This window comes from Mesoplodon mirus (genome assembly GCF_964341445.2).
Source record: "Mesoplodon mirus genome assembly, chromosome: 14".
Lineage (NCBI taxonomy): Eukaryota > Metazoa > Chordata > Mammalia > Artiodactyla > Ziphiidae > Mesoplodon > Mesoplodon mirus.
In genome coordinates this window covers 78840155-78867403 of record NC_138990.1, presented here as the reverse complement: position 1 = coordinate 78867403, position 27249 = coordinate 78840155, and the positions used below count along the sequence as shown (strand labels likewise).

General features: G+C 35.7%; 1 protein-coding gene across 4 annotated transcripts in view; it reads right to left on the bottom strand.

The window, feature by feature from the left end:
* Positions 1–1690: 1690 nt before the first annotated feature.
* Positions 1691–27249, bottom strand: part of AFTPH (aftiphilin) — a 64062-nt gene continuing 38503 nt past the window's right edge. For 2 of the 4 annotated variants that reach the window (XM_082642130.1, XM_082642129.1), the window contains 7 exons: positions 26277–26428; positions 24341–24467; positions 23879–23935; positions 20886–21008; positions 15219–15279; positions 9607–9730; positions 1691–2834 (listed from right to left, as the gene is read on the bottom strand). In XM_082642130.1, the coding sequence (XP_082498256.1) occupies positions 2690–2834; positions 9607–9730; positions 15219–15279; positions 20886–21008; positions 23879–23935; positions 24341–24467; positions 26277–26428 (789 nt within the window). In that variant the 3' untranslated portion in view covers positions 1691–2689. The remainder of the gene's footprint in view (positions 2835–9606; positions 9731–15218; positions 15280–20885; positions 21009–23878; positions 23936–24340; positions 24468–26276; positions 26429–27249) is intronic. The other 2 variants (XR_014295848.1, XM_082642131.1) reach the window with 2 other exon arrangements.

Genomic DNA, 27249 nt, shown 5'->3' with positions numbered 1-27249 from the left:
CCAGTCTGGCTTGAATTAACTGAGGAATTATGTATGGCTATTTGGATTTGGCCATCACGTGAGATGAGACTCCAGGGGATGAGTGGCTGGTTTTAAGATATCAAAGACCCAAAGGGGATTGCTAGGCCGGTCTCCACTGTGTGTGATTTGGTTTTAGGGTCTCTGACTCCTTGGTTTCTTCTCCCCAACTCTGCAGGGTCCTCCTGGCTGACTTTGAGAAGGACAAATGGGCAGCTGCTGGAGAAGCAGCTGATGACCAAGACAAGCTTGCAGCCAACAGGCTCTCCCTTAGCTGAGATTCGCATGGAGATGCTCACGGCTTTTCCCGCACCAGCCCTGCTACTGCTTTCCAGTGTAATTTGAACCTTGATCTGGTGCAAAGCTGAGCACTTTTGGTCCTCAGCACTAGAGCCCTGACCTTAAGCTATGACAACCTAGTATTAATGTACCTGAGCGATTAAAACATCAAAGGCCAATATGACACACGAAAGGGAAGGGAAATCTGGCTTACTGAAAAGTGGTTATAAGATGGACTATCCACTTTGTGTGTCATTAAAGCAGGGGCACTTTCATGAGAAATGTCCACTTGATCACTTTTAAATTATAACAGAATAACTTATTTTAATTGATCCTATCTCCTGTGACTGCTTCTTGAATCTGCCAGGACACCAGGGGCCTTTATAGATTTTGCGGATTCTATGCTCTGGCTATCGTTTATTGACGGTCTCCTCATGTGATAAATGTTTTACATTATTATTTAACACATCAACCCCACAGGTAGGTGGTATCATTCCCATTTTTAAAGATAATATAACTGTGGCTCAGGGAAGTTGATTAACTTTCTCATGGTATCACACACAGCTAATAAATGGGCTCTGAACCTAGGTGGATGAAGGCTACGATTACCATTTAGTTGTAATGGACTGTAGAAGCAGCCCTTTAAGCTTCAGTTACTGAAACATGTAAAGGTCTGCTGAGGAATACGTTTATCCTTCCATTCAGAAGGTCCACTGGGCACTGAAGACTTGTGACTATTCTGAAGGAAAGCCTTCTCTGGAAAAAAAAAAAAAAAGTTGGGGAAACGGCAGGAGATGGACTGGATAAGCATTCTTGCTCCAGGCCTTACTTAAATTACACTCAGGTAACTGTTCCAATGGCCCGTGTAATAACCTGGCAACACAGGAATCTCTGTCAATGACAGAGGTACAGAAGAGTTCCAATGGAACATTCCCATAGCCGATGAGGTGTACTACTGTTGGGCTGATTGCCTGTTTTTACTGAAATACGTCATGTGACTTTTTGCTGAAGCAACATCTAATCTAATAACAATATTTTAAAAGTGCTTTTAAGAAATCTTCTGCTCACCTTAATTTCATGCATACATTTCCTTGGGAAGTAAAAAAATTCCCTACAAATCCCTATTTAACTTTGCCAATTCTGATGAAGATACATTATAATGATCATGGGAATTTCTTGTATGATCTCGTGTTCTACATAAAAACAGCTCAGCTACTTAAAGGGTTGATTCAAATTCTTATGGGTGAGAATCTAATTCTTCTTGGTTTTAATAAACTGGAAGCCCTACCAAATGATTTCCTCTGGACTGAAACACATTAAGATGAAATAAAACTTAACGTTCAAATTCATTACATTTTCCCTCAGATACCAAAGTACAGACACCAGACCAAACTTCTTTTAAATTATTTTATTTTTGTGTAAGCTAAAAGGAAATTTACACACTGAAATCTCAAAAGACCTTGGGCATGCACATTAACCTTGTTAGAGGTTCCTCTACATGTCTCTTTTTTTCCATAGGAATTTCCCCAAACATTTAAAACCCATAGTTTTTACCGTATATACAGCCTAAACCATAGCAATCTATGATTATGTCATTTTACACTGTGCAAAATCCTCAAAAAATAGTGGTATGATAGAACAAAAAAAACAGTAACAAGTAAATTTCATGGTAAGACATTCATGTAATTTGGTCCTTCTCTAAACCAAACTGATTTAAAACAGACAGACACAATCTCTTTAAACCCCTTCAATCAAGTTCTGACAATGATCCATACCCTAGAACAAAAGAGCAATCGATGAAAGTACCTTGCAAAAGGTCAAACAGCAACAGGCCAGACTGAAAAGATTAAAAAAGAGCACAAAAATGGTAACAAAAGCCAGATCTGAAACAAACCCACCACACATAAAATTAAAAAAAAAAATTTAAACAGGGACTTGGAGCTTATTTATGAGAGCAAAAGTAATTCAGTGTATGATGTGAAAAATTAATAGGACAGTCAATGCAATCTGAAAAGACAGAAGGGGATTTCAGACAGTGGAGATTTGACTTTTTAGTTTTCATTTTTTTATTTCAAAAGTTTTGTAAGAAGGACACCACCAGTGTATTTCACAAAGACATAAATGTATACACCCCAGCAACACAAAAAGAATAAATCTTCAAAAATGTTCACCCCGATTATTTACATTTGTTTCTAATATAAATTTAGGACTTCAGTATGTAAATAAATATACATTACTATGTATACCTTTCTAGTGCGGCTTACCAACCAATCAGCTGAACTTTAAGTTTTTTTTGTGTGTTTTTTTTTAATTAGAGCAGGTATGCTTTTGATGGTGGGGAAGGGCTGGAGGGAAGGAAAAGCAACTGAAACCGTCCAGTTCACCTCAGTTATCAGTCTGCCTTCTCCTGGGAGCCTGTGGAAGGTGTCAAGGTGGTTGGGAACATCAGCACCTTGGCATGCATGAACGTCAGGTCAGGGAGGCGGGCGATCACCTCGATGGCTTCCTCACTCAGGTGCTCTTCTCTTTTCGGTTTCCTGTTGACAAATGAGAAAAGAGAAGTGTGTTAAAGTGACTTTTGCTGTAGGTCAAACGGGAGAAAATCTACTCTCAAGGTAGACAGCAATCTGTGGGGACTTGAGTTATCTTTCCCTCTGCCAGTCCCTGAACCTCATAATACCTTTGTGTTGAGTGCTTCCTGTGCCAGAGGTCAAATCTCTTACAAAGATTCACACCGAATTTATGTATGTTCATTACAGTTAGGCATGTACATAGACATTCACATGTACCTATGCACAGCTCGCAGCTCTATTTAAGCTTAGAAGCATCTACCTAGGCATACTTTTAAAATGTTACTAGGGAACTCCCTGGTGGTCCAGTGGTTAGGATTCCGTGCTTCCACTGCAGAGGTCACGTGTTCGATCCCTGGTCGGGGAACGAAGATCCTGCATGCTGTGTGGCACAGCCAAAAAAAGTTACAAAGCAGAAATATAATGCTGAAGCCCTAGTTGATAACACTCTGCCCAACTGGATTTCCCCCTTCCCGCTGAGAAACTACCAAAGTTGCCTCAACATAAAGCAAAGTATGTCTGGCACAGTCCTTGTAAGTCATTTTAACCTCAGGCTTTCTTCAACCCCAAAGGGGAATTCTAAGACAGAAAGCCCTCAGCTCAAAAACACCCAGCCTCTGCCCCACTGGGATGCAGATAGATGGTAGGTCCAAAGGCCGCAGCACTAGGGCCAGCTACTCATGCCAAGAATGCACACGGGCAGGAAGGGCTCAGGGAGAGGGGAAATCTCGAAATCTGTTGGGTCCTATAGATGAAATGCCCCTAATATAAGAAGTGAGCAGTGTGGCGACACAGAGAGGAAGAGCTCCTGCTGACCCGGGTCTTCCCAGCAGGTAAGCCACAGAAAATGCCAACTGAGCCTCAAATGGGGCTCAAATTGAGCACATGATTGTAATCCAATCTTTATTTTTTCTAGGATGTTAAATATACTGAAAGATAGCTGCAGTCATAAAGATATTAATTTTAGATCAAAGTAATTTAAAATTGTTGACTCTAAAAGGCCAAATTCTCTTTTATGGTAAATGATAGTTGGTACTCTATTAGGTGTGACACAAGTTATTTCTTCCACCTAAGTATTTTCTTTGTCCTTGGGATGAGGTGCAGGAGGTCAGGAGATGAAACAAGAAAGAAAAGATAGATGCAGGTCTTTGTTTTATACCTGGACTTTTGTGTTGTTACCACATTTAAGTTCAGGCTGAAATAAAAAGATTTTACGGAAAGACTGAAAAACCAAACATCAGACTTTTAGGACCAAAGTTCTTCAATATGGGGATCAGCTTCAGGCACACTGAAACCATCAGTAGATCAACCAATACTGAACTCAGTTCCACGGTTTCTCAGAAGAATGGAATAGCACTCCAAATATTTTCCAATTAAAATCTACATTTTTAATTGCACTTAAATCATGGTAAAACTATTAAGTGGATGGTTGATGGGAAGTTGCCTATCTGCATCATTCCAAAATAAAACCAGATAGTTCACTTTTTAGTCTCAAAGTGAAAAACTGGAAGACTACATGGGAAAGGGCAGCCTCTCACCATGGTCAATCTTAGCATCAGTCACGATGGGGTCAACCAGACATTATGTGTCTTCTGATGCGATACAACACCTATGACGTATTCCAGCCAAAAGGTTTTACCTGAATCCATCAAACCTTTAGATATAATGTCCAGTTTACAGGAAATAAGGGGAATAGAGAAATATTTGAAAACTACTTGAAGGAAGCAAATGGACAAATCCAGAGACTGGGACGTTCTGCAGGACAAGTGGACCGATCTTCTCAACAAGCTAGTGTTATTAAACTGAAACGCAAACAGAAGGGATGGGGGTATATATACTAGTTTAAAAGTGACTTAGCCATAGCAGCTAGGTACAATAGTCCTAGATTGGATGTTGATTTGGAGAAAGCAGAGAGAAAGGACATTGTTGGGGAATTTGAATACATATAGCCTGGGTATTAGATGAAATGAAAATTTACTGATATCAGTAGATGGAGACCACTGACTGCAAGGGAAGGCTCAATTCCGTATAGACTATAAAATCTCCTTTTTGGTTAAAACAACACCCATATGTGTATATGTGCAAAGATAAAGATCTGAAAGAATATGCACTAAGGAGTTATAGTGATCTGACTGGTAAGAATGTGATACTTTCATTAAAAATTTTTTGTCTATTTTCTAACTTTCTACTCTTACTGCTTCTGTAAAGATAAAAAATTATTAAAAAACAGTAACCAGTAAAATCTCACCTAAATGGACTTCTCATTTGTGGAGTGCAGTTGGGGTGTGGGGAAGGAGAACAAAGAAGAAGTTTTCACCCAAGGAATGGTTAGTAAATATTATTCTAGAGTTTCTACCAATTGCCTTATTTCAGAGACACTACTTGAAGGCTGTCTGAAGTTGTATTTAAAAATAAGAAAAAGTTTACATAGTTCATAGTTTGTGCATTTATCTGTAGTTGCTATGCGTTGATATGATCTAGTTTTCTTAGAATATAAGAAAGAAGAAAATGCTTGAGAGGAATTTGAAAATAAAAAGTTACATCATGACCTTTCCTCGAAGCCAAAGACAGTGACCTAATTTTGATTTATACTCTCCCTAGTTAAGATTTATCCTTTTGGCCAATGAAGTACAATTAAGAGTTCAGAAATAAACCCATACATTTATGGTTAAACTGATTTTCAACAAGAGGGAAATGGGGCAGGAACAGTCTTTTCAACAACCAGTGCCGGTACAACTGGATATCCACGTGCAAAAGAATGAAGTTGGACCCCTACCTTACACCATATTCAAAAATTAATTCAAAGTATATCAAAGGTCTAAATATAAGAGTTGAAACTTTAAAACTTTTAAAAGAAAACCTAGGTGTAACCCTTCCTGACCTTGAAGTAGGCAATGGTTTCTTAGATATGACACCTAAGGCACAAGCAATGAAATATATATGTACATATTTATGTACACATATATGTATATCTATATATAGAGATATATACACATATATGCATGTATGTAGGGCTTCATCAAAATTAAGAAACTTTTGTGTTTCACAGGACACTACCAAGAAAGTGAAAAAACAGCCTGCAGAATGAGATAAAATATTTGCATATCCTGTATCTGATAAAGGTCTAGTATGCAGAATATGTAAAGAGTTCTTAACAACAACAACAACTTCCCTAAAGAAGAGATACAACTGGTCAATAAGCACCTGAAAAACTGCTCAATATCATTGGCCATCAGGGAAATGTAAATCAAAATGACAATGAGATATCACTTCATACCCATTGGGATGACTATAACCAAAAGACAGTAACGAGCCTTGTGAGAATGTGGCGACATTGGAACCCTCAAACTTTATTGGTGGAAATGCAAAATGGGGCCACTGCTTTGGAAAACAGTTTGGTAGTTCTTCAAAAAATTAAACAGTGTTACCACATGACCCAGAAGTTCCACTCCCAAGGAAATTGAAAGCATTTGTCCACACAAAAACTTGTACATGAATGTTCATGGCAGCATTACTCATAACAGTCAAAAAGTGAAAACAACCCAAATGTCCATTAATTGATTAATGGGATAAGCAAAATGTGGTACAGCGACACAATGGAATATTATGCAGCCATAAAAAGGAATAGAAAGTGCCAATACATGCAACAACTTGGCTGAGCTTTAAAACATTATGCTAGCTGAAAGAAGCCAGACACAAAAGGCTATTTATATGTATTATTCTGTTAGTATGAAATAACCAGAATATGCAAATCCATAGAGATAGAAGGCAGATTAACAGCTGCCAGGGGCTGGGAAAACTGGCATATAGGGAGTGACTGCTAATGGGTACGGGGTTTCTTTCGGGGATGATAAAAATCTTCTGGAATTAGATAGTGATGTTCTGGAATTAGATAGTAATGTTCTGGAATTAGAGGTAATGGTTGCACAACCTTGCGAATATACTAAAAGCCACTGAATTGTACACTTGACAAGGGTGAATTTCATGGCATGTGAATTATATCTCAATTAAAAGTTCAAAAAAAAGAAAAGAAAAAACCATGCATGACTTTTGGCAACTAGTCCTCTGGCCTGTATAATCTTCAGTTAGAGGTCTGTGGCTACTAACTAGCTGGCTACCCACTGATTAAGATTAGGAAGTAATTTTTCTCTGTATTAGAAAAGGTAAGCAAGAAGATGGAACTATTTTAAAACTGAGAACTTGCATTTCTTTAAAATAAGAAGTCACTTTCACAACCTATGTTTAGAAAGTGAAGAGCACATGTACTTTCTCTTACATATGCAAAGGCATTTGGAAAAGAGTATGGGATGTTGTTTGTTACATGGCAAATTTCCTCTACCTAGACCACTGTTTCTTAACCTTTTCTTACCCTACAGTTCCTCAGTGCTTTTTCACTCTATCTTCTGTGTATTGACAAAAGCCAAGATTTTGCTGAGGTGTACACTTTAAATTTTATTTTATTCAAAAACAAAAACAAAAAATGAAGCAAAACCAAAAAACAGCAAAGATGCTTAAAATTCCTTTAGAATTATGCCACCCCGCCTTTCTCTTCCCTGTACAACTGAGAATCACTCATGGGAGCATTTTACAGTATTACCTTCTAATTATAAGACTTGTGAATATTTGCACTTCTCACCACTTCCAAATAGTTAATTCCTCCAAAGAGAAAACACAAAGTTGACAACTTGTTTTCTTTGCAATTTATTTTCTTTTAAATGTGAAGCTGGACAGGTACCAGAGACTAATTCAATGCAGTTACAACACTGACCCCAGGATACACACTATAGTTTCAGTTCATTCCATAATAGTACAGAATAAGAGAAAAAATGAAAATAAAGTGGTAGGAGGTGGAAGAGTGCCCTAGTGTACAGAATGTTTTAAAGGTGAGTTGAAAAGTTAGGAGAGCAAGCAAGTTAACAATGTGGCTTAGAGCTCCTCCTACTGGCACAAAGAATGAATTCTCACCACCGGGACTTTCAACACTACTACAGTTCACTCACTGAGACTGCAGAGGGAAAAAGGTGAGGAAACGCTAGGACTGTCCTCAGAAAAAGTTGTCCAAAAAGTAGCGGGAGAAAGCCCAAATGATAAAAGCGTCAGTTTTTTGTTTGTCTGTTTTAAAAGTCATTAGTTTTTGGTTAACATATAGAAAAAATGGATGAGAAATTTGCATAAGGAGAACATTAATTTGAAAATATGATTTATTTGGAAAGAGAAATTAGAAAGCAAGCAAAAAATCCACACTAGCTTCATTTACAAGCAAGTTCACTTAATAGGAGGCTTTAACAGCGCCAGGTGGTGTTACTACCAAGAAATAGGGGTGATAAGAACAGGGAGAGAATCTGTGGCTAAACAAAAATGTGCAGACTACAAATTCATTCCCGGGAAAAGTTCAGGGTAGCCTTAATTATAAAACAAATAATAATGGACTTTCATGATTATAAATATTAATTGTATTAGTAATAGTAAATATCTGTTGAATGGATACTTAAGCACAAACACAGTTTTAAAGGCGATGTGATAATTCAAGCCAAAGTTTTTTTTTTTTTTTTTTTTTTTTTGCTGTACGCGGGCCTCTCACTGCTGTGGCCTCTCCCGTTGCGGAGCACAGGCTCCGGACACACAGGCTCCGCGGCCATGGCTCGCGGGCCCAGCCGCTCCGCGGCATGTGGGATCTTCCGGGATCGGGGCACGAACCCGTGTCCCCTGCATCGGCAGGCGGACTCTCAACCACTGCGCCACCAGGGAAGCCCCAAGCCAAAGTTTTAAGACAGGTTAGCATTTATTATTTGCAAGGAAAACACGGCTGTATTAAATGGATGTTTTTCTACAAAAGAATTGCTTTAAAAGATAAATCTGAATTTGACGTGTGAGTGGAATGTATTTAAACAGGGGAAAGAGCTATAATATTTCTGCCTAACTGGGCAAAAACAGGTAAGTATTTTCACTTTAAAGTGCTGATGAATCATAGATTTGGTACAGCAGAGTTGGTATGCCAATCAACCAGTATTTGCTCTTGCAGTAATGATTTCCTGGTTCATAATGATTACCTTATTATTAGAAACTGCCTTATTCTTATGGCTAACATGTCAAAGCAACGGATTATTCCAGTGCTTAATTATGTAAAACTAAAGGTTTCCTGAATCCTGCACACAACGCCCACATGACATTCCTGTACCTGAGATAACTGCTTTTCTAAAGGCCCTGCCCCTGAGGGGCTCCCAGAAAGCTTGTTAAAAGCAAGGCTTCACGACCCAAATCAGAGGTGCTACACATCAGCAAAAATTCAGAAAATAAAACAGTGGCCATTCCCTACTCTCTCTTAGCCCAGAGGTGAAAGGATCAGCCTAGGTAACTCTGGGAGTGTGAAACTGGGTTCCCAAAGATGATCATCTCAGTAGTTATGAAAGAAAAGGGGGAGCATTTCTGTAATGGCTTCATGATCTCAATTCTTTTATCAGATTCTTCTCTACAAAGTTGGGTGTAGGGGTAGGGAAGGAGAGAAAACGACATCTGTCAGCCCTTTCCAGTCTCTCATGAAATAGCTCCGCTCTAGTAAATCCATAATTAAACATAATTTGATACTATTTTCTGGAATTAGGCATCTATTGGTTTTATAAATGTAAAGTGAATTTTAATATAATATATTGAAATACTGCCAACTTATGTGCTTTCCCATCTGGGCTACTTTGTTTAACACAGAATTCAAAATTAGGGTGTAATGAGCACTAGCTTTTACCTGGTAGATGTGCTTGTCTTCTCTACTGTGGACATGAGTCTCGCAAATGCATCAGTCACTTTGAGGCTTGAGGTGGAGATTTCCAGCTTAGAAGTTGTTAACTCATACAACTCTGGATCCACACCTTATAGTATAAAATGATAGTCAGTGATGGCAAGCTGCAATGGGTACTCAGCCACAATCCAAGATGCAAAAGGCAATTACTCTGTAAACATCTGAGTCTTTGTAAGCACAACACATCTTTAGAACACTGTAATATTGCATTTAGTTTTTAAATTATAAATTCCACTCTTTGGAGTTTTTATAAAGTAGGAAAATACTCTTAGAATTCCACTTTGGTATAAATATAGCCTTAGTTAATCTAACGTTTATGTAGAGGATACGATCAAAATACTTCTAAAAAATTCTATCTGCTATAGAAAACTCCCTAAATTTTGTATTTGTTTGTGATATGAAGGTTATCAATGTTTTATAAATAGAATGCACATTTATTACATAATATGACACCTCAATTTTTAAATTGACTGATTTAACCTCATTTTTTGAACTTCCCTTTTCCCTTACCTCCCTGACCATTTATCCTCCATTATTTTCATCCATACCCCCAAAATTTGTAAGTTAATATCAAGTCTCAGATACAGTAAATGATTTGGTTAGTTTAAATATATTCTGACTATCTGAGGACATGAAATATTACCCAAAGTATCAAATTATTACTAAAGAAAAGTTATATACCACATTGTTCTTTCTTCAGGTAAGAAGTGGGGAGGGTAAAATATTTTCAGAAAAAGTGAATAAAAGCACTACTTTTGAACAAAATGAAAATTGTCTCAAGGGTTATACTTTTATTGTCTCATAGCTGAATCTAGTGGCTAACAGTTCAAATATCTTGTTAGAAAAATTCAAAACAAAGCTGAGTTAGAGGATTAGATTTATTGTAAAATCTATTAAAATCCTTCCCATCTGACTTCATTAAAATATACATACATATTTTAAAACTTCCCTTGAATATGAATTTATATCAAATATGATGACTACAAAAAACAAGGAACAATTAAATATTTTCAACTCAAGCTAAGCGTTTGAAAATAAAGATAATCAGATAAAAAATTTTTAATCCTACACTCTCTTTGGTTTTAGCAAATTCAGTAGTTTCAGGGTATAATAGAAAAGCAGACTGTAAGTACAAATGTCTTACAGCTTCATCAATTTCTACTTATTATTTCTAAAAAAGCCCTAGGATCCGTAGATAAAATTATATATACATGTACCATATCGATATTAACAAACAAGTTTCCTCCTTTAGGATAGTTCTAGGTTAAGAAAAAAAAATCAGGAACTGCCTTCTATTAACCAACTTTGTAGCTGACTAGCAGATGTAAACACAGATCTCAGATGTTTACAGAAATCATACTAGCAAAAGCGGCTTCCACAGTTACCATGTCCAACAAGGGAGGAAGGCTATAGAAAATGTTTGTTGACTCTCCGAAGTTTTTAGTATTTCATTAAGGTACAGTTTCAAAATATAATTTAAAAGGCCCTTTCTTTGTATTTCTATAATAAGTATTAAGGTTGCAATTAAAATGTAAAAATTTACAGATGCCTGTAAAGGGACCAGATGAACCCAAAGCACCTCCTTCCTCCGCTATGAAAGGTTAGATTCCAAGTAACCACAAAATTTAAGTAGATGGTGACTGCACAATGCAGAGTAAACAATTGCATTCTGACTGGCAACAGGAAAGTGCTAGTAAAAATTTAGTTGGGTTTATACAATACTGACAACTTGGCTGTCAAACACTGAAGTGGGAGATTTAAAAAAAAAACCTTCAACCTCCCCCAACCCCCCAAAACCATTATCACCAAAAAAAGTACTATGGCTATACTTTATACTTTTCAAAAACAAGACAACTACTTACTGTACACAAAAAACTGAAGAGTAATTTTTTTAATGGAAGAGTTTTGTTTTTTTTTTTAACAGAACCTTAATGAGGCATAGTTTAGTTACATAAATAAAGCTAGCCAACCAAGTTCTATGCCAACCTCCTAAGTCTCAAATACAAAATAATTAAATAACCGCAAGCTAAGACAAGATGACTTTCCCAGAAACAAGTCAGAAAAAGTGCAAGCAAGTGGTGAAATGGAATACTCAGGAAAGTGTTGACACCTGTAGCTTGATGGTAAGTTTTAACAAAACCCAATAGCAATAAAACAAGCCAAAGCAAATTTATAGTAATCAGGTTTACACAGCAGCTAGAGTATATTAATGAGAATATGGAAGGAAAATATTTAGGAGGTTCCAAAGTAATGAGGACCGCCATTGACCATGCTAATTTCATTTCCATTACAGCTCTAAGCTTCTGAAACTGCTTGCTCTTCTCAAAGCTGTGTATGTATACTGAGCCTGGTTTATCAGGTCATTTCTGTACTTCTTTATACGGTCAGATGATTTGTGCTCTTATGGGTGATTTTTAACTGAGTTTGAAATGTAACCAAAAATTAAATTTAAACCAGGTTTTTAGACACCCAAAAATAGTGACCTCATTTAAATTATGATACAGTCCATGACAAAACAAAGCTGAGAGCAAATTAAAAATAGGAGCTTGGTCATTCATTCTTGGGATTATAGTAATAAGGAAACTGATACACAAGTTTTTGGGTTTCTTCCCCCCAGTAAGTATTAAAAACTAATTAGCTCACCCAGGTCATTCCATAGCTCACATGTATTTAGAAGTAATTTAAATAGTGAAATATTTTGAAGTCAAAACCAGACACATTAGTTTTTCATACGCTTGTAAAATCTTGGAAACAATGAAAATGATAACCAGGGGGTTAGATTTGCGGAATCCAGTCATTCTACAAAACGGCCTTGGAATGTCCTTATAGCACAATCAGATTTCCATAACCAGCTCTTGGAGAAGGGCATTCTGGGTCCCAGGTTCACCCTTAGTTGATTGTCTTAGTCTCCCCCATTTCCCATCATGACTCCTAAATTGCTAGAAGTGGGTGGCAGGGTTATCTAGCTGAACAAAACCCGCAGATTCTCAGGAACCAGGCTGGCTGTCTAACTGATCCTAGTGGGGACTGAGAGGGACCCTCCCTATGCATTCTGGGCATCGGCATCTACATAGCACCTCAACAGCCATCTGGTATCAATGGGCATGATTACCAGATCACAAGTTGGGATGACAGGGAGTCATTAAAATCATATTAAATAAAATGTAAACATAAAAATGCCATTATATTTTAATCGTTTATTCAGTTAGAAAATGACAAAGTACATTAGGCCTTTGGTCAATGAACTGAACTTCTGCCAGGCTGAACATTAATTTAACAGGCACTCCAGTAAGTTTTAATTTCTAGCTTTTAGTATCTCATAGCAATTATTTTCTATTATTACCTTTAACGTTTTTTTTTCCTTCATGGAAAACAGTAAACTTTCTATTTAAGAGCTACATAAAAACAGTAATAATTCTATGTGGGACTATATAACTAAGTGCTAGACTCCAACATTTTGGAACCTAATTATACATTTAGCAGCACTAATGAACAACGAATTGAATGCTAGAATTTGTAAAAGGTTCTATTATCACAGACACTATAATGTAAAGTCATCTTTGTGTACTAAAATATTCTTATATCTCTAAATTTGTATTTTTTCAAACGGCTTTGTAGAATATGCTTTAAAAATAAGCATATAAAATATCACATTTTCTATTTACAGGGGGAAAAAAACCCTGCCTTTAACTGTGTAAGGACATTAGGGCTGTTTTCTATCTAGAAGCTACTTTCAGCTCTGAATATTACACTCTGACAAAGCTTTCCTCAAAATACATTTCACCTAAGTCATTTGTTATAGTTATACTACTAGAAAACAACAGTAGATAGATGAAAGAACAGTAGTAGACATTATAGAGAATACAATCTGCTTGTTTCCTTGTTTATAGGAAAGTCGAGTGATGTGGTCATGCTTTTAGTAAATAAACTAGAATTATGGTTTTAACACTCTGCTGACCTGGGATTGAGGTGCTGCTGCTAGAGCTACTGTCATCCACGGGCCCAAAGAAATCAAGGTTCAGAAGAGTGGAACCTCCACTAGCTTGAAATTCAGTGACCGTGTTGGTAGGCAGCCACACAGAAGGTAAGCCAAGGGAGGAGGGGTTATGTGTAAAAAGGGGTAAGACACACACTTGAACATGCAGGTTATAATTAGTAGTCATTACATATTTTAAAATCAACATTAAAACAATGTGTACAGTATTAGTTTTTCACTGCTAAGGACATTTCTAAAGTAACAATTTAATTCAATGTACATTTTCTCATGTACAGCGTAAATAATTTGACACTTAGAAAGGTTTTAGTTAGGAGTTCGGTTCTTTCCATCGAAACTTGAAGCCATACCAGAAAGACCAAGGGGAAAGTATACCCGTTAAAGGGAAACAATACTTTAATCTCAACCCAACATTAAATCACTGTACATGCCCAAATAAATCTTTTATGTTAGTAGTGTTGGTTTCTAATTAATGCTTTTTAAAAGTGACAAAGTTGTCAGTTTCAGGACAGGCACCAATATATGAACTTAGTTTAAAATAAAATAACGTAATAAGGAATGTCATAACTGCCCTACCCTGATGTGCAACCTCAAGCTGTACTGTTCCCCTTTAACTCTGAAACAGTAATCAGAAATAGTATACATTTTTAAAGTTGTTTGTTAATAAAAAGCATGATGATTTGACTGAATAAGACACCAGACAACAGCAGAAGGTGCATCCAGGCTTTCCTTCAGCACGGATATTCAATTGGATGCTTTCCAGATATCCTGAGATCCCCCACTCTAAGGCAAAGCTGATAGAATAACAGGTGTTTTAGACCATGGCTCAAACAACTTATGAAGTATAAGGAGTAAGAGTAATTATACCTCAGAGTCCAATTAAAACTTGTGATGTCAACACACAGGAAAACTAGCATTTTGTATTACTTAAAAACCCCACCTTATTGGAATAAGTTAATCCTTTTTCAGGATTTTCTTTTAAAGCCGTAAGTGAAACCAATTATTTCTGGAACTACCTACTAGTATTTTGAGATAAGTTTTAGAAAAGGATCATGAAAATCATTCGTTTTTCATTTGCATATAAGTGTACTATAAAATATTATTAAATCTGAAAACTCCTTTGAGTCAATAAATATGGATCTATCTGCACATTGTTTTTGGTTAAATAATTGTGCTTTAAAGCAGCCTCTACACACAAGACTTTGCATCCAAGAAAATTCCATAAACTAAAACTACAGAAAAAAATTTCAAGTAAATTGGTCTTACCTAAAATATCATTTAAACTGCCTAGATATTTGTGGAAAATAAAGAAGCTTGTTTTTGACTTGAGATAAAGAAACTAAAATTTTATCTGGCTACTACTACCTACATATGGACATTAATACTGTTAATAATAGTAACAGCTGGTTTCTTGAGCAATCACTATTCAGAAAGAAAGCCTGAATTTCCAAAGATAAGAAGTTATGTTCAAACAAAAAATGAAGTCAGCAGAGAGAAGTCTGTCTGAACTTTGTAGCTTTCTTAACTCTAGCTCTGGTGCTAGAGGCTCTACGGAGAGACGTACCATCTAAAGGGTTAGTAAGGCCACTGCTACTCCAGTCAAACTGGACGGGTGGTAGAGACTCCTAGAGTTGAAAACCAAAAAATCAAAATTAATCAGTATAGGTTGTAGCAACATAAAGAATCCTTAAAAATAAAACGAAACACTATTATAGCAAGATCATTAGGCAATAAGATACCTAAAGACAAAATTGGGATAATTTACAATTTCAGAAGGTTATCTACAAATATTAACACAAACTGAAATTGCAAAATTTATAAACAGTGCAGCTTGTTGACATTAAAAATGTTGTATCTGAGAAATGGAATTATCTTTACATTTTCAAACAGAAATTTATGGACTGATCTTATGTCAAAATTTCAATCTATTCTCGAATCATGATTTAAACTACTGGCTTGATTACAATAAAAATATTTTAAAACATCACTGATTTTTTTTCACTAAAGAGTTATCCACTTTATTTTAAATGACTATCCACTTAAAATTTCTTAATAGATAATATAATGCAATAGAGAAGGTACCACTGAAAGTGAGGCAATTTGGGTTATTAAAGACTAAGTAACTAGTTGTATAAACATGTATGGTTAATTTAGTTGGTTTCCTTATATATAAAAATTTTTTTAAATTAATCATCTTCTTTAATTTAGAAATTACTTATAATCAGTATCAGAATTTAATTTTTAAAATAATGTACTGAAAAGTATACTCAGAACTCATTTGAGTATTCTAGGTTTTAAAATTCTGTTAATTACCAAACACATAAAGATAAAATGAGCAAATGATACATAGACGATGGAAGGTAGTACAACACATTTTAAAATGATCACTGCTTTATTTTAAGAATATTCTTGACAAGAAAAAAATGCCTTTTTTTCATTTTCTTCTTTTATTTTGAGGGTGGTGTTGGCAACAATTATTGAAATAACCTGTGTTTTATTAGACTCTTACTATCAACATGTTGCCATCTTTTTTTTTCTGTATTGCTCACCACCATGCTTTACTGTAAGGTAGGCACTTATTAAAACTTTATAATCGGGACTTCCCTGGTGGTGCAGTGGTTAGGAACCTGCCTGCCAATGCAGGGGACATGGGTTTGAGCCCTGGCCCGGGAGGATCCCACATGCCGCGGAGCAACACGCGCACCTTAGCAAAGAGTAGCCCCTGCCCGCCATAACTAGAGAGAGCCCGCGCACAGCAACAAAGACCCAATGCAGCCAAAAATAAATGAATAAAATATAAAAAAATAAATTAAAAAAAAAACAACTTTATAATCATTTTTTCTGTGTAGACAAAGACATTGTTCCCTGTAGGAAGGGAACATGAATCGGCTATTTTTGGAAGTCCAATCCCATGACATTATAATACAATTGCTTTGATAACCAATTATAGGCATGTTACTATAAGCACTTAGTCTCCCCCATATAAGTCGGGCCTGGAGGTGGAGGGGCTAGGTTTAAACAAAATAAAACACTAAAATTAGTGGTTGCCAGGTGTGAGAGAGAGCTGTGGGAGCTGGAGTGGGGTGGGGCGGGGGCTTGGCTGTGGCAATGGAAGAAATGCTGTATGCTGACTGTGGAGTGGTCACATGGAAAGATGACATAGAACTACACACACATATTGCATAAATGTCAGATTCTTGGTTTTGATATTGTACTATGATTATGTAAGATGTAATCATGGGGGAAACTGGTGAAGACACAAGGCACCTCTTCTGTACTACCTTTGCAACTTCCTGTGAATCTATAATTATTTCAAATAAAATTTTAAAAAATCCTGGTGAAAATCTAGTTTATAACCTACCTGCAAGACCGATAAATAACATTTAGAAAAGATTTTCTTTAGCTGATCTCAAAAACAAACAAAAAGCTCTAGGCATTCCAACAGATTCAACTTATATTATTCTACTTCTAGATCAGAAACACCTTTAGAACTATTCAACACTGACTGGATGGACCAAACCCAGATTTACATAATAACAAAGTTTCTGGGTAAATGGAGCAAAGGTCTTTCATTAACATGTTTTACCTAAATGATGTCAAGTAGCTGGATGTTTTGAAATATTTCAGTGATTTTCTGGAATTTTAGCTTCTCACAGAGGTGGATGGCATTTTGAAGACACAGCCAATATTGTAATGATGAGGTGCTAAATCATGAATCAAAATTTAGTGGAAAAGAGATAGATGAAAAACAGATACCTAAATAATTATAGGCTAACTAACGGCACAGACAAGTAGGCAACTTAAAGAGAAAGCACTGGAATGAAACATTTTCAAACAACTTTAAGTAATGTGGCATGAATGATTAATGCAGAGACAAAAGAAAGGAGACGAGGTCACAATAAAAAGAGGGGGAAAGAAAAGACTAGAGACAGGAGGCTCTGGTTCTAGTCCTAGCTATAGCACTGATGTGTGCTTCTGGGTACATCACTTAGTCTTTCCAAATATGTTTTCTAAATGTAAAAAGAGAGTACAGTGCTAGACAGTCATTGTTTCTTTCTTCTGTCTCTAAAATTCTGATTCACAACTGAAATAGCAACATAAAGTAGCCTAAGAAAAGAAGTTTGCTAGTGGTGACTAGTTGGATAACTGCTAGCCAGAGAGCTGACTTTACTCAGCAGTGAATAAAGTATGGTTAAAGTACTGATCTTAGAGGGGAATCAATAATGGCACCGTGAATGGTGTGACCTTGAAATTCAGTGGATAAAGATGCAAACAACAACAACAAAAAGTATCACTACTGCTTTTTACCTATAAACTTTTTTCAGGTAAAAGTATCTTTTAAAAAAACGTTAACAGTTGTTAGTAAAATATTAAATTCCTAAACAAGAGATGCAATGGCTACAAGATTGATGAGTACAAACTGATGTGGAAGATAAAAATTCAATGGGTACCAAACTGAAATAGAAAAGACAGACCAAAAAAATGCAGTCATAATGAGAATTATACAACTATGCTAAGTTTGAGAGTCACTGTTCAGTGATGCCAAAGCATAAGAGGAAGGTCTGCTATACGTTTTGGGCGGGGGCGGGGGGAAATTTTGGTATTGAACAGGTCTTTCCTGACACATTTTGCTAAGCTTCTAGAACTAATGGCTATGGCTGTTTCATCTGAAAATTATCACTAGGAGAAAGACTGCATGGCCAAAATGTTAAGTGAAAAATATATACATGTTTATATAATGTATATATAATATATACATTGCATGCCAAAGAATAGTGGTAAGAAATATCACTTTATATAGAGAATCTTTACAATGCATTTCAGATGTTTTTTAAGTATCTTAACCTGAATCAGAAGTACGGAGCCAAGCAAAGGTCATGCAATCTAGTGATGGACGTTAGGCATCTCAGCACAAAATTCTGACATGCATGCTGAGATCTTCAATTTGAATGTTAGAATGCAGACCTACACAGGCTCAAGTCAATTCAGAAATAAGTTTGAATTTCCACTGGGAAATATTGTTTTCACTGGTTTCCCAAAAGCCTAAAAACTAAAGCCAGTGAGGATCACAAACTACCATAACAAAGTACAGAATAAACTTGTTAATTCATTATGTATATGTGTATTTTTTAAAAAGAGAAATGTGTGCATGAAATAGAATAAAAGGACATATTTGCTTAAAAAGAGCTTTTAAAAAATATAAGTAGCAAGAGACCAAGTTCCATCTTCCAGCAAAAACGTTAGATATGCTTAAATGTTGCTGAAAATTCCTACACTTGCCCTGTAAGTAGGGAGAGAGTCCCTTGCTTACAAGTACATAGGGGTGTATATGTATGCACAGAGGTGGCAGCAGCTGAATACATATGGAGCTGCAACTAACCTCCATTAAATCAACACACATTAATTTCTATTAAAAATCTTCCGTTGAATTAACACACATGCTTTTTATTAGGTTATCTAGACTTCTAATCAAGTCTATAATTAAATTATATAAGAAAGATGATAAGTATGACTAGGCACAAATGACAGGTGACAGCTAACTCTGATAAAATAAGCACTAACTTATGGGGCTGTAACACGTGGAAGTGGTTGGATAGAGGAGAAGAAGAGAAGGAGGCAAGTAAAAGTAGCAACAAGTGGCCTCAAGTAAGAACAGCTCCATTTTCAGAAAACATACCAGGCAGTTACTCAAATTACTTTCCTAATACCTAGCATTGTAGGAATAAGAATGTTGACTGAGGCAGAAGTGAGAATGTGCTGTGGGAGAAGTAATTTTGGAACCTGCATAGACATGGCAGGCCTGGGAGAGCAGTTGATAGCCAGAGGGCAATATAAGGCCAATGAAAAGAGAGCTAAGGACAGATTCAACCTACTGAGACATTTTGCCCAAGGCACCTTGCCTGCTGCCCAACCAACAATAAGGCCAGGCATTTTACGCATTAGGTCCCCTTGCCCACTAATTCAGTGCCAGTAATAAACTGGCTTCAGAGGGATGTTTAACCTAAGCCCAAGTATAAACCACAGTGGTACATAGCAGTAATATTAGATGTTTCTTGAAACACACCTGAAAAAGTAGGACCTTGCTTTACAAAATTATTTTCCAAAGTATGTTCTTCAGAAAAGGGTCCTGTGGCCAAGTAAATTTGAGAAATGAAGTAAAATTAAATAGGGTTCTTCACTGCAAGATTCTTCAGAGTCCTTAATGTGTGGGTTGCAAATCTCCAAGGGTGGTTGTAGGGTATGATATGAAATATTTCCCAAACTTACTTCACTATGGAACCCTTCTTTAGTGGAGCATTTCTGGGGATTAGTGTTCAATGGAACACACATTTTGGAAAAGGCTGTCCAAACATACATTATTGTGTTAGACATAATCAAAGATAATATTTAAGGTTAAGAAATGACAAACACAGCAAGAATATGTTTTAGAAACGGTAATGTTCATTAAGAATACTAATATTTTAAAAAACAATGTTTAACCAGCACTGAGTCAGTTTCTAATTCAATGTCGAAAAAGTAAGCAAACCAAAGTGGCTATGCCCTCCCAGATAAAAAGTGAGAGGGAAGGCTTTGATATTAAACATATTAGACTGAAATACGATTTGTGCTTAAATATCCCAAGGAGGTAAAGGATAAGAAAGGTAAGAGAGCTTTCTTTTTTTCCTAATCCATAGAATGTTTTGTTAAAGGCTACGTCATTTTTAACTTAACAGCTTTATTCAAACTCTCAAAACAACAGTTTCTGATGTAATAAACACACCTAAATTTTATTACTTTATAAAACTTTTGCAGGCTTCAGGAAAAACACACTATAGCAGACTTGAAGAGCTGGTATAAATGCAGTGTTTTCCATTATTTTGAAATCTAGCACTTACCAGATTTGTGTGTCAGTAATAATGATCATATAATGTTCAAGCTGTAAGGGATTTTTAGAGATGCTTGCTTCAAAGTCCTCATTTTATAGGTAAAAAGACTAAGTCCTGGATAGGTTTAAAGGACTTACCCATAACCAGCCAGTTCCCAAATTGCCTTTTCTATTTTTTAAAATTAAAGAGAATTTGCTCATTGTATTTCAAGGGATGTTAATAAGTAACTGAAATCACATCTATCATGAAACTAAATTTTAAAAATATTTTAAAAACTAAAAGTTATATATTAAGGGAAACAACGTGTGTGGACATATGTGTATATACATGCATAAAAATATCTATATACATCCAGATATTTTTACCTGGAATTGGTCAGATGTACATGTGTTCATTTCTGGTGACATAGTGGTTGTCTGACCGATGGAAGCGATTTTCTCTGCAGCAGATAGTGGTTTCAATGGTTCCTTGGTGGGCTCTAACATACCCTGAAAAAGGCATATTAGCCATTAATGGGTGGGGGGGAAGGATCAGCCCATAAACTTTACAAGAAAGTTAATCTAGCAGAAAGCAGAAAGAAAACAGGTCATTTGAAAAGAACTGAAGACAGAAAGGAACTAGTCCTAAATTTTGCTTCGTGAAAATCTTACAGCACTATAATGGGAAATGTTTCATAATAATACCTTTGGAATCCAAACTTTTTGAAGCAAAACGTTGTAATTGAACTGGATTTGTTGTAAAGTGCCTGGTTATCACTGTCACACAAAAGCATAAGCACATGGGATGGTGGGGGTGGGGAAGAGGCAAACAGAACAGTATATCACATCCAGGCCCTAAGAATCCAACATTATTCTGATGTTTCAGATCTGAAACTGCAGGAAAGGGCACTCTTCAAACACATTACACCATGGTGGTGCTTGGAGAGGTGAGAGCTGATTCTAAAACACACCATATAATGTGATGACGTCTACATGCTTCAATGTGAATTTAGTGTTTGATCCTTGCTCCACTATAGATGGGAACCTTAGTTCTTGGTTCTTTGGACTGGCAAAGCAGAGACAGTCATTTCAGAGGGGAAAACATCTTACATATTCCACTATGAATCTAACACACTTTTTGAGTAAGAGAGAAAAACATTCAAGATGGATGTAGAAACAAAGGAGAAAAAAATCAGCATTTTGCATTAATGTTCTACCAAACACTAAAAATAATGGGTAATAATCCAGGTTACTGGCATGAAAAAAGGCCCAAGCTTTTACAAATTTTAAAATAATACTTGAAAAGCTCTTGAATAGTTATCAACCAAATAAAAGTCTCCCTTTACTACTGGGGAAAAAAACCCAAAGCTGCTAAGTCAGGAATCTTATAGTTAGAATCTATACATTTCTAAAACCAAGTTTTCAGAAGAATCCCCCTACCCTCATAAAATCAAGCATAAGCTTAATAAGCAATTTACAGATTTAGTTCTTAACAGTGCATGTGAAAGGCTTTAATCTAGCAGCTTGAAAAATGAAAATAAATTCATGGTCTAATTCAATACCATACACATTATACAGGCTTTCTAGTGTGCCCTTCTACAAAGGCTCCATGCATTTGGCAAACAATTACTAGTCTTAGCCAACTTTTCTAATATGAACTCTCCCTTAAGTCAGTGGTTCTCAAAGTGGTCCCCATCAGTAGCTTCTCTATCACCTGGGAACTTGTCAAATGTGCAAATTTTTGAGCCCTACCCCACACCTACCGAATAAGAAACTATGGGGGTGGTGCTCAGCATTCTGTGTTTTAACGGGTCTTCCAAGCCATTCCAATGCACATTAAAGTCTCAGAGCCAGTGACTTAAATGACAATTTCAGGTACTATTCCTCCAGATGAGATCAAAACATACTGAACATCTCATGTGTGTAAAGCACCATGGGAAAAATTCAGGTATCATTAAAATTTGAAACCAGATATGAAAAAGAATAAGTTTCTAAATATAAGGCATCACAAAGATGGAGGAGGAGATGATACATTCACTAAACCAACTTTGGTATTAAAAGCTTACAAAAATGGTAAAATTACATTACTAATAAAAGGTTGTGATTAAGATAGGAAAAAAAGCATAGACATTAGTCTCTAACTCCACATAAAACTTAAAGAATTGGCTAATGTGCTGACCCTAACACAGAGCATTAAGTAGGTTACTGTCGCCAACATGGTGAATGAAAAGTGCCCACAAATTAAATTCCTACTTCCTATTCAGAATGTGACAATAACACCATCAACAGTCTCTAGAATGCTACTCCCTGAGGAAAGAGATCCACGTAACCAGCAAGTTAAAGAAACGTTCGGATTACATTTACCTACAACAGAAAAGGGAGTAGGGGTGATCAAGGTGTTCTGAAAATACAAGATAACCATTCACAAAGGAGCAGAAACTGATTTTTTAAAAAAAGGTCAAGCACAGAAGTTTTTGTGCAATTCCACAAAACAAAACAAAGCAAACATTTCAATAACAATAATTAGAGCTTATTCATGGAAAAGTTTGCAGATTAAAAAAAAGGTCAAGTTCCACAGCAAATTCATTTTCACATGCACATAAAGGGTTTTTAAACTTAAACTCCATACCAAGGGTTCCTCAGTTATTTTATTCTCTATCTTAAACACAGTATTTTTTTCTTATTTTCAAGTTATTGGTGAAAGAATTTTAAAATATTTTTAGGTTGATAGGACATTTTTATGCACCAATAACTCAAAGACACGCCAAAAACCACAAACAAGTCAAACTTTAAAATGTGACTGAGTCTTGATAAGGTACAGAATGAAAATTCCTCAGTTTTCCTGGACTACCTGGCATATCTGAAAAAACAAAATTCAACACGTTTAAAACATTAATAGAAAAACTAAATACCAATTATGGGTCCTGACTCATTTTCATTTGTTATAATTTGATATTTCCAAGCTTTGATATACATCCATGGCTTCAATACTGCACTATTTAAAAATAATCGCAAATGCATTAAAACAAGTGATAGTTAAGGCTTCAGATACTTGAGCTTCTTCTTTTTAAAAGCAAATTAAAAGAGAGAGACTGCCAAAGGTGGATTTTACAAAAAGTTATGAGCACTAATATTACTACGATAAAAAATAATTTTCAGTCTAAAACAAAAGTGTCTATAATTAATAGAATACAGAAAAATATCCTCAGATCAAGACTTGAAGGAATTTATGAGATCGAAAAAGGATACTGTATTTATTCTCTTAATGGCCCCACAGTAAACGCCCCTTAAAATACACTTTCCATGTCGTGCTATGCGAGATGATGTTACAGAATAAATGCAGCAATGATAAACAAATGCAAAGACATCTTTGTACTTACCAACCCTGCTGCATACATGGGCACTATAACAGGTTGCTTCTTATTGCCCGTGAAGAGCTATATACGTACGTTAGAGAGAAAGAACATACATTTAGAGAATGATCTGTCAGAGAATGAAAGTTTCCAAAATATGCTTGTAATGCTTTATTACATACATTGTGAATGATAAATTGAAGAAATTGTTAAATTGCCCTTATGGGGTTATATTTCTGATCTCCTAGCCCAATTCCTTCATTTCATAGTTAAGGAAAAACACTAAAACAACTTTTCCTAAAAATAAGAAATATTGCAGAAAAATCTAGATAGATTTATGCCTAAAAGTTGGCATATTCAAAAATACATGAACATGTTAAACCAACTAATATTTATTTTTCTGAGGAACTAGTTTCAACAGAAGTGTGACAGAATTAAAAAACATTCATAGGTTGATTAAAGGATTTTCCAAGGTACTAATAAACTCACAATGTTTCGGGTGTCTATTCCCAAGGAGCACAAGAGCTTCTTGTTGCTATGGGAGCCGCCCCACTGATATCTCAAGCCATGTGCATCATGGATGTCCTGTAGCTCAGCCCACACATCCAGCAGTTCCCTGCAAAGGTCACGATGAAGCCACCAACAATGGGTTACTCAATAGCTTTCGCCATGAATTCTACTTTTAATGTGACTGTGAAATATACATTTCAATTAATCTTGTGTCTAACATGAGTATATAACTACTATCTGAATGAAATCAACAGCCAACACTTAGTCATTAGAAAAGTAACTAAATTAAACTCATTTGAAACAATCAAGCAAAAATTTGGCCTGTATGTTATTCTTTTTAAATTGTAAGGCAAAAATATTTAAAAGGAGGAAAGATATCACCCAGCATCCCACCATCTTTCTGGAGCTATTTAATATGTTTTCTCCTTGAGTCTTGACCCACAAATACACAGTTGCAATTACAGCATATTTAAAATTCTGTATTCTTTTTCCAGATTTTAAGCATTTCCTTATGTACATATGTATCTTTTTCAGTGGTTGTGTAATGTGCTATTAGACAGATGCATCATCATTTATTTAGCCACAATCATCACACAGTTTTAATCAAGTTGTTCTTACTGTTTGGCTCCTATTACTAGTAGTGCAAGAATATCTTCCTGTATTTTATGGTGTGTGTTATTGCAGAATTGTGTTATTTCCTTAGAATGAATCTCTTGGGTCTAAGAGTATGAACTATCTGTACAGCTAGCATATTTTAAAAAAATATCTACAGTTTAAAGATGGCAAAACATCAACCTTTTTGTCCCCTTCTGTTCTCAGAAATCACCCCAAAACAAAAGTCAAGAAGCAAAACTAATATTCATCTTCAATGAAATTAAGAAATACTGCCTCCAGAGGTGGGGAGTAATGAAATGTAACAGAAGTATCCAGGAATAAGAATAACTTTGAAATTAAAATTAGCAAGTCAATCTAGACCCTCTAACATCTAATAATTAATGGGAGTTCCAGAAAGAAAACAGAGGCAATGGAGGGAAAGTAATTGTCATTATAAGAGAATTGCTCAATACTGAAGAACAGAAGCTTCCAGATTGAAAGGTTCCTACCTAATACTCAGTCCAATGAATGAAAAAAGATTCATATCGAGATACGTCATTGTGAAATTTCAGAACACCAGCAACAAAAGACCCTAAATTATAACTTTGATGTAGGGGTAGAATAAAGTAAAATTTTACCTCCTGTGTTCCTTTTTCTCCAGGAGGCTATTAGAGGATGTGCTCCACCAAAATGAGATTTAAGTGAAGGGAAGTCCCAAGACAACATGTGTTTAGGGGGCCTAGACTGATCCATTCCAGATTGGAAGGAATTGGAAGATGGAGGACTCCAGGTAAAAAATGGAATCATCAGCTTGATAGGTCTTATCACAAGTAAAATTATATTAACAGGCTGTTGGAGGGTAGGGAAAGACTCAGTAAATGAAAAAGACAGGCAATTATCAAATCCAGGAAAAAGGTATACTATAAAGAAAATAGTGGCTTAGCTGTGAACACTATATATATGATCATAATAATGAAAATACCAAATAACAATTTAACCAAAAACTATGATGTAAGTATACTGGGAAGATGAAGAGAAGAGAATAGCAGATGTAAGATCTAAATTTTCATCTATCATACTAGGAAATCAAAAAATAATATATAAAATTGATTAGAATATCGATTTAGAATTTTTTTTAAAAAGCTCAAAAATGGACAAGTAGAGAGTTTTTTAAATCATATCTTTTAGCACAATTTTTTAAACTTAAACACAGTAATGTTTTAGAGCCTTAATGGTTTAAGATAACCTTAGATAACCTTATAAATTAGAACAGTTGAAACTAACAAATATACATGCTATCTGAAAAATGTCTACTACTTACCCACTTTCAGCTAAGGCCTCTCTTCTTTTTATTGGCAAGGTGCTTGTTTCCAGCAAGTGCTTCAGGGAAGTAACTTCTTCTTCAGTATCAGGGACAAATATGGAAGGAAAACATGCTTCGAAAATTCGCTCCAGGCGGCTTAGTAAAGCTGTCTGCATCAAAACACCCCCCAAAAGTTTATTTTCATTTTTGTAATTTTAATAATGTCGTAGCTTTATCATTACTACACACACACACACACCCATACAACAATACCCTGTCTGCTACTATGGGGTGGGGTAACTACCAGTCAGATACAGGAAACACTAAGTGAAAGAAGAATAACTACTCATAGAACAGCTTTAAATAATTGTGTAATGACAAATAAATGTCATTACACACCAAGCATCATGCCTGGCACTTTACAAACATTATCTTACTTAATCCATTACAAAATTCTACAAAGAAGAAATTACTACCCCATTGTACAGTGAGAAAGCAATCTCAAAGTTTGAATAATCTGCAAGCAAAAACAAACCCAAAAAAACCAGACAGTATTCATAATCTTTCCATAACACTGGGGTGTTTCCTACTACCACTCACATACTCTATATTTAGAACAATAAGATTGGATGCTTGCAAAAAGTATTATCCTATTATAGTTGAACAGAACCTGGATATGAACACGTGAATTCTGAAAACCTTTTTTTTTAATTTTTAAAAAATTTTATTGAAGTATAGTTGATTTACAATGTTTTGTTAATTTCTTCTGTACAGCAAAGTGACTCAGTTATACATATATATATATTCTTTTTCAAATTCTTTTCCATTATGGTTTGTCACAGAATATTGACTATAGTTCCCTGTGCTATACAGAATGACCTTGTTGTGAAAACCTTTTAGAAATATCTGCTAATAGAAGAAACCAAAGTAGGACAGAATGTCTCCGTTTTTACCAAGAAATTCAATGGCTCATTTATCATTTTGATGATCT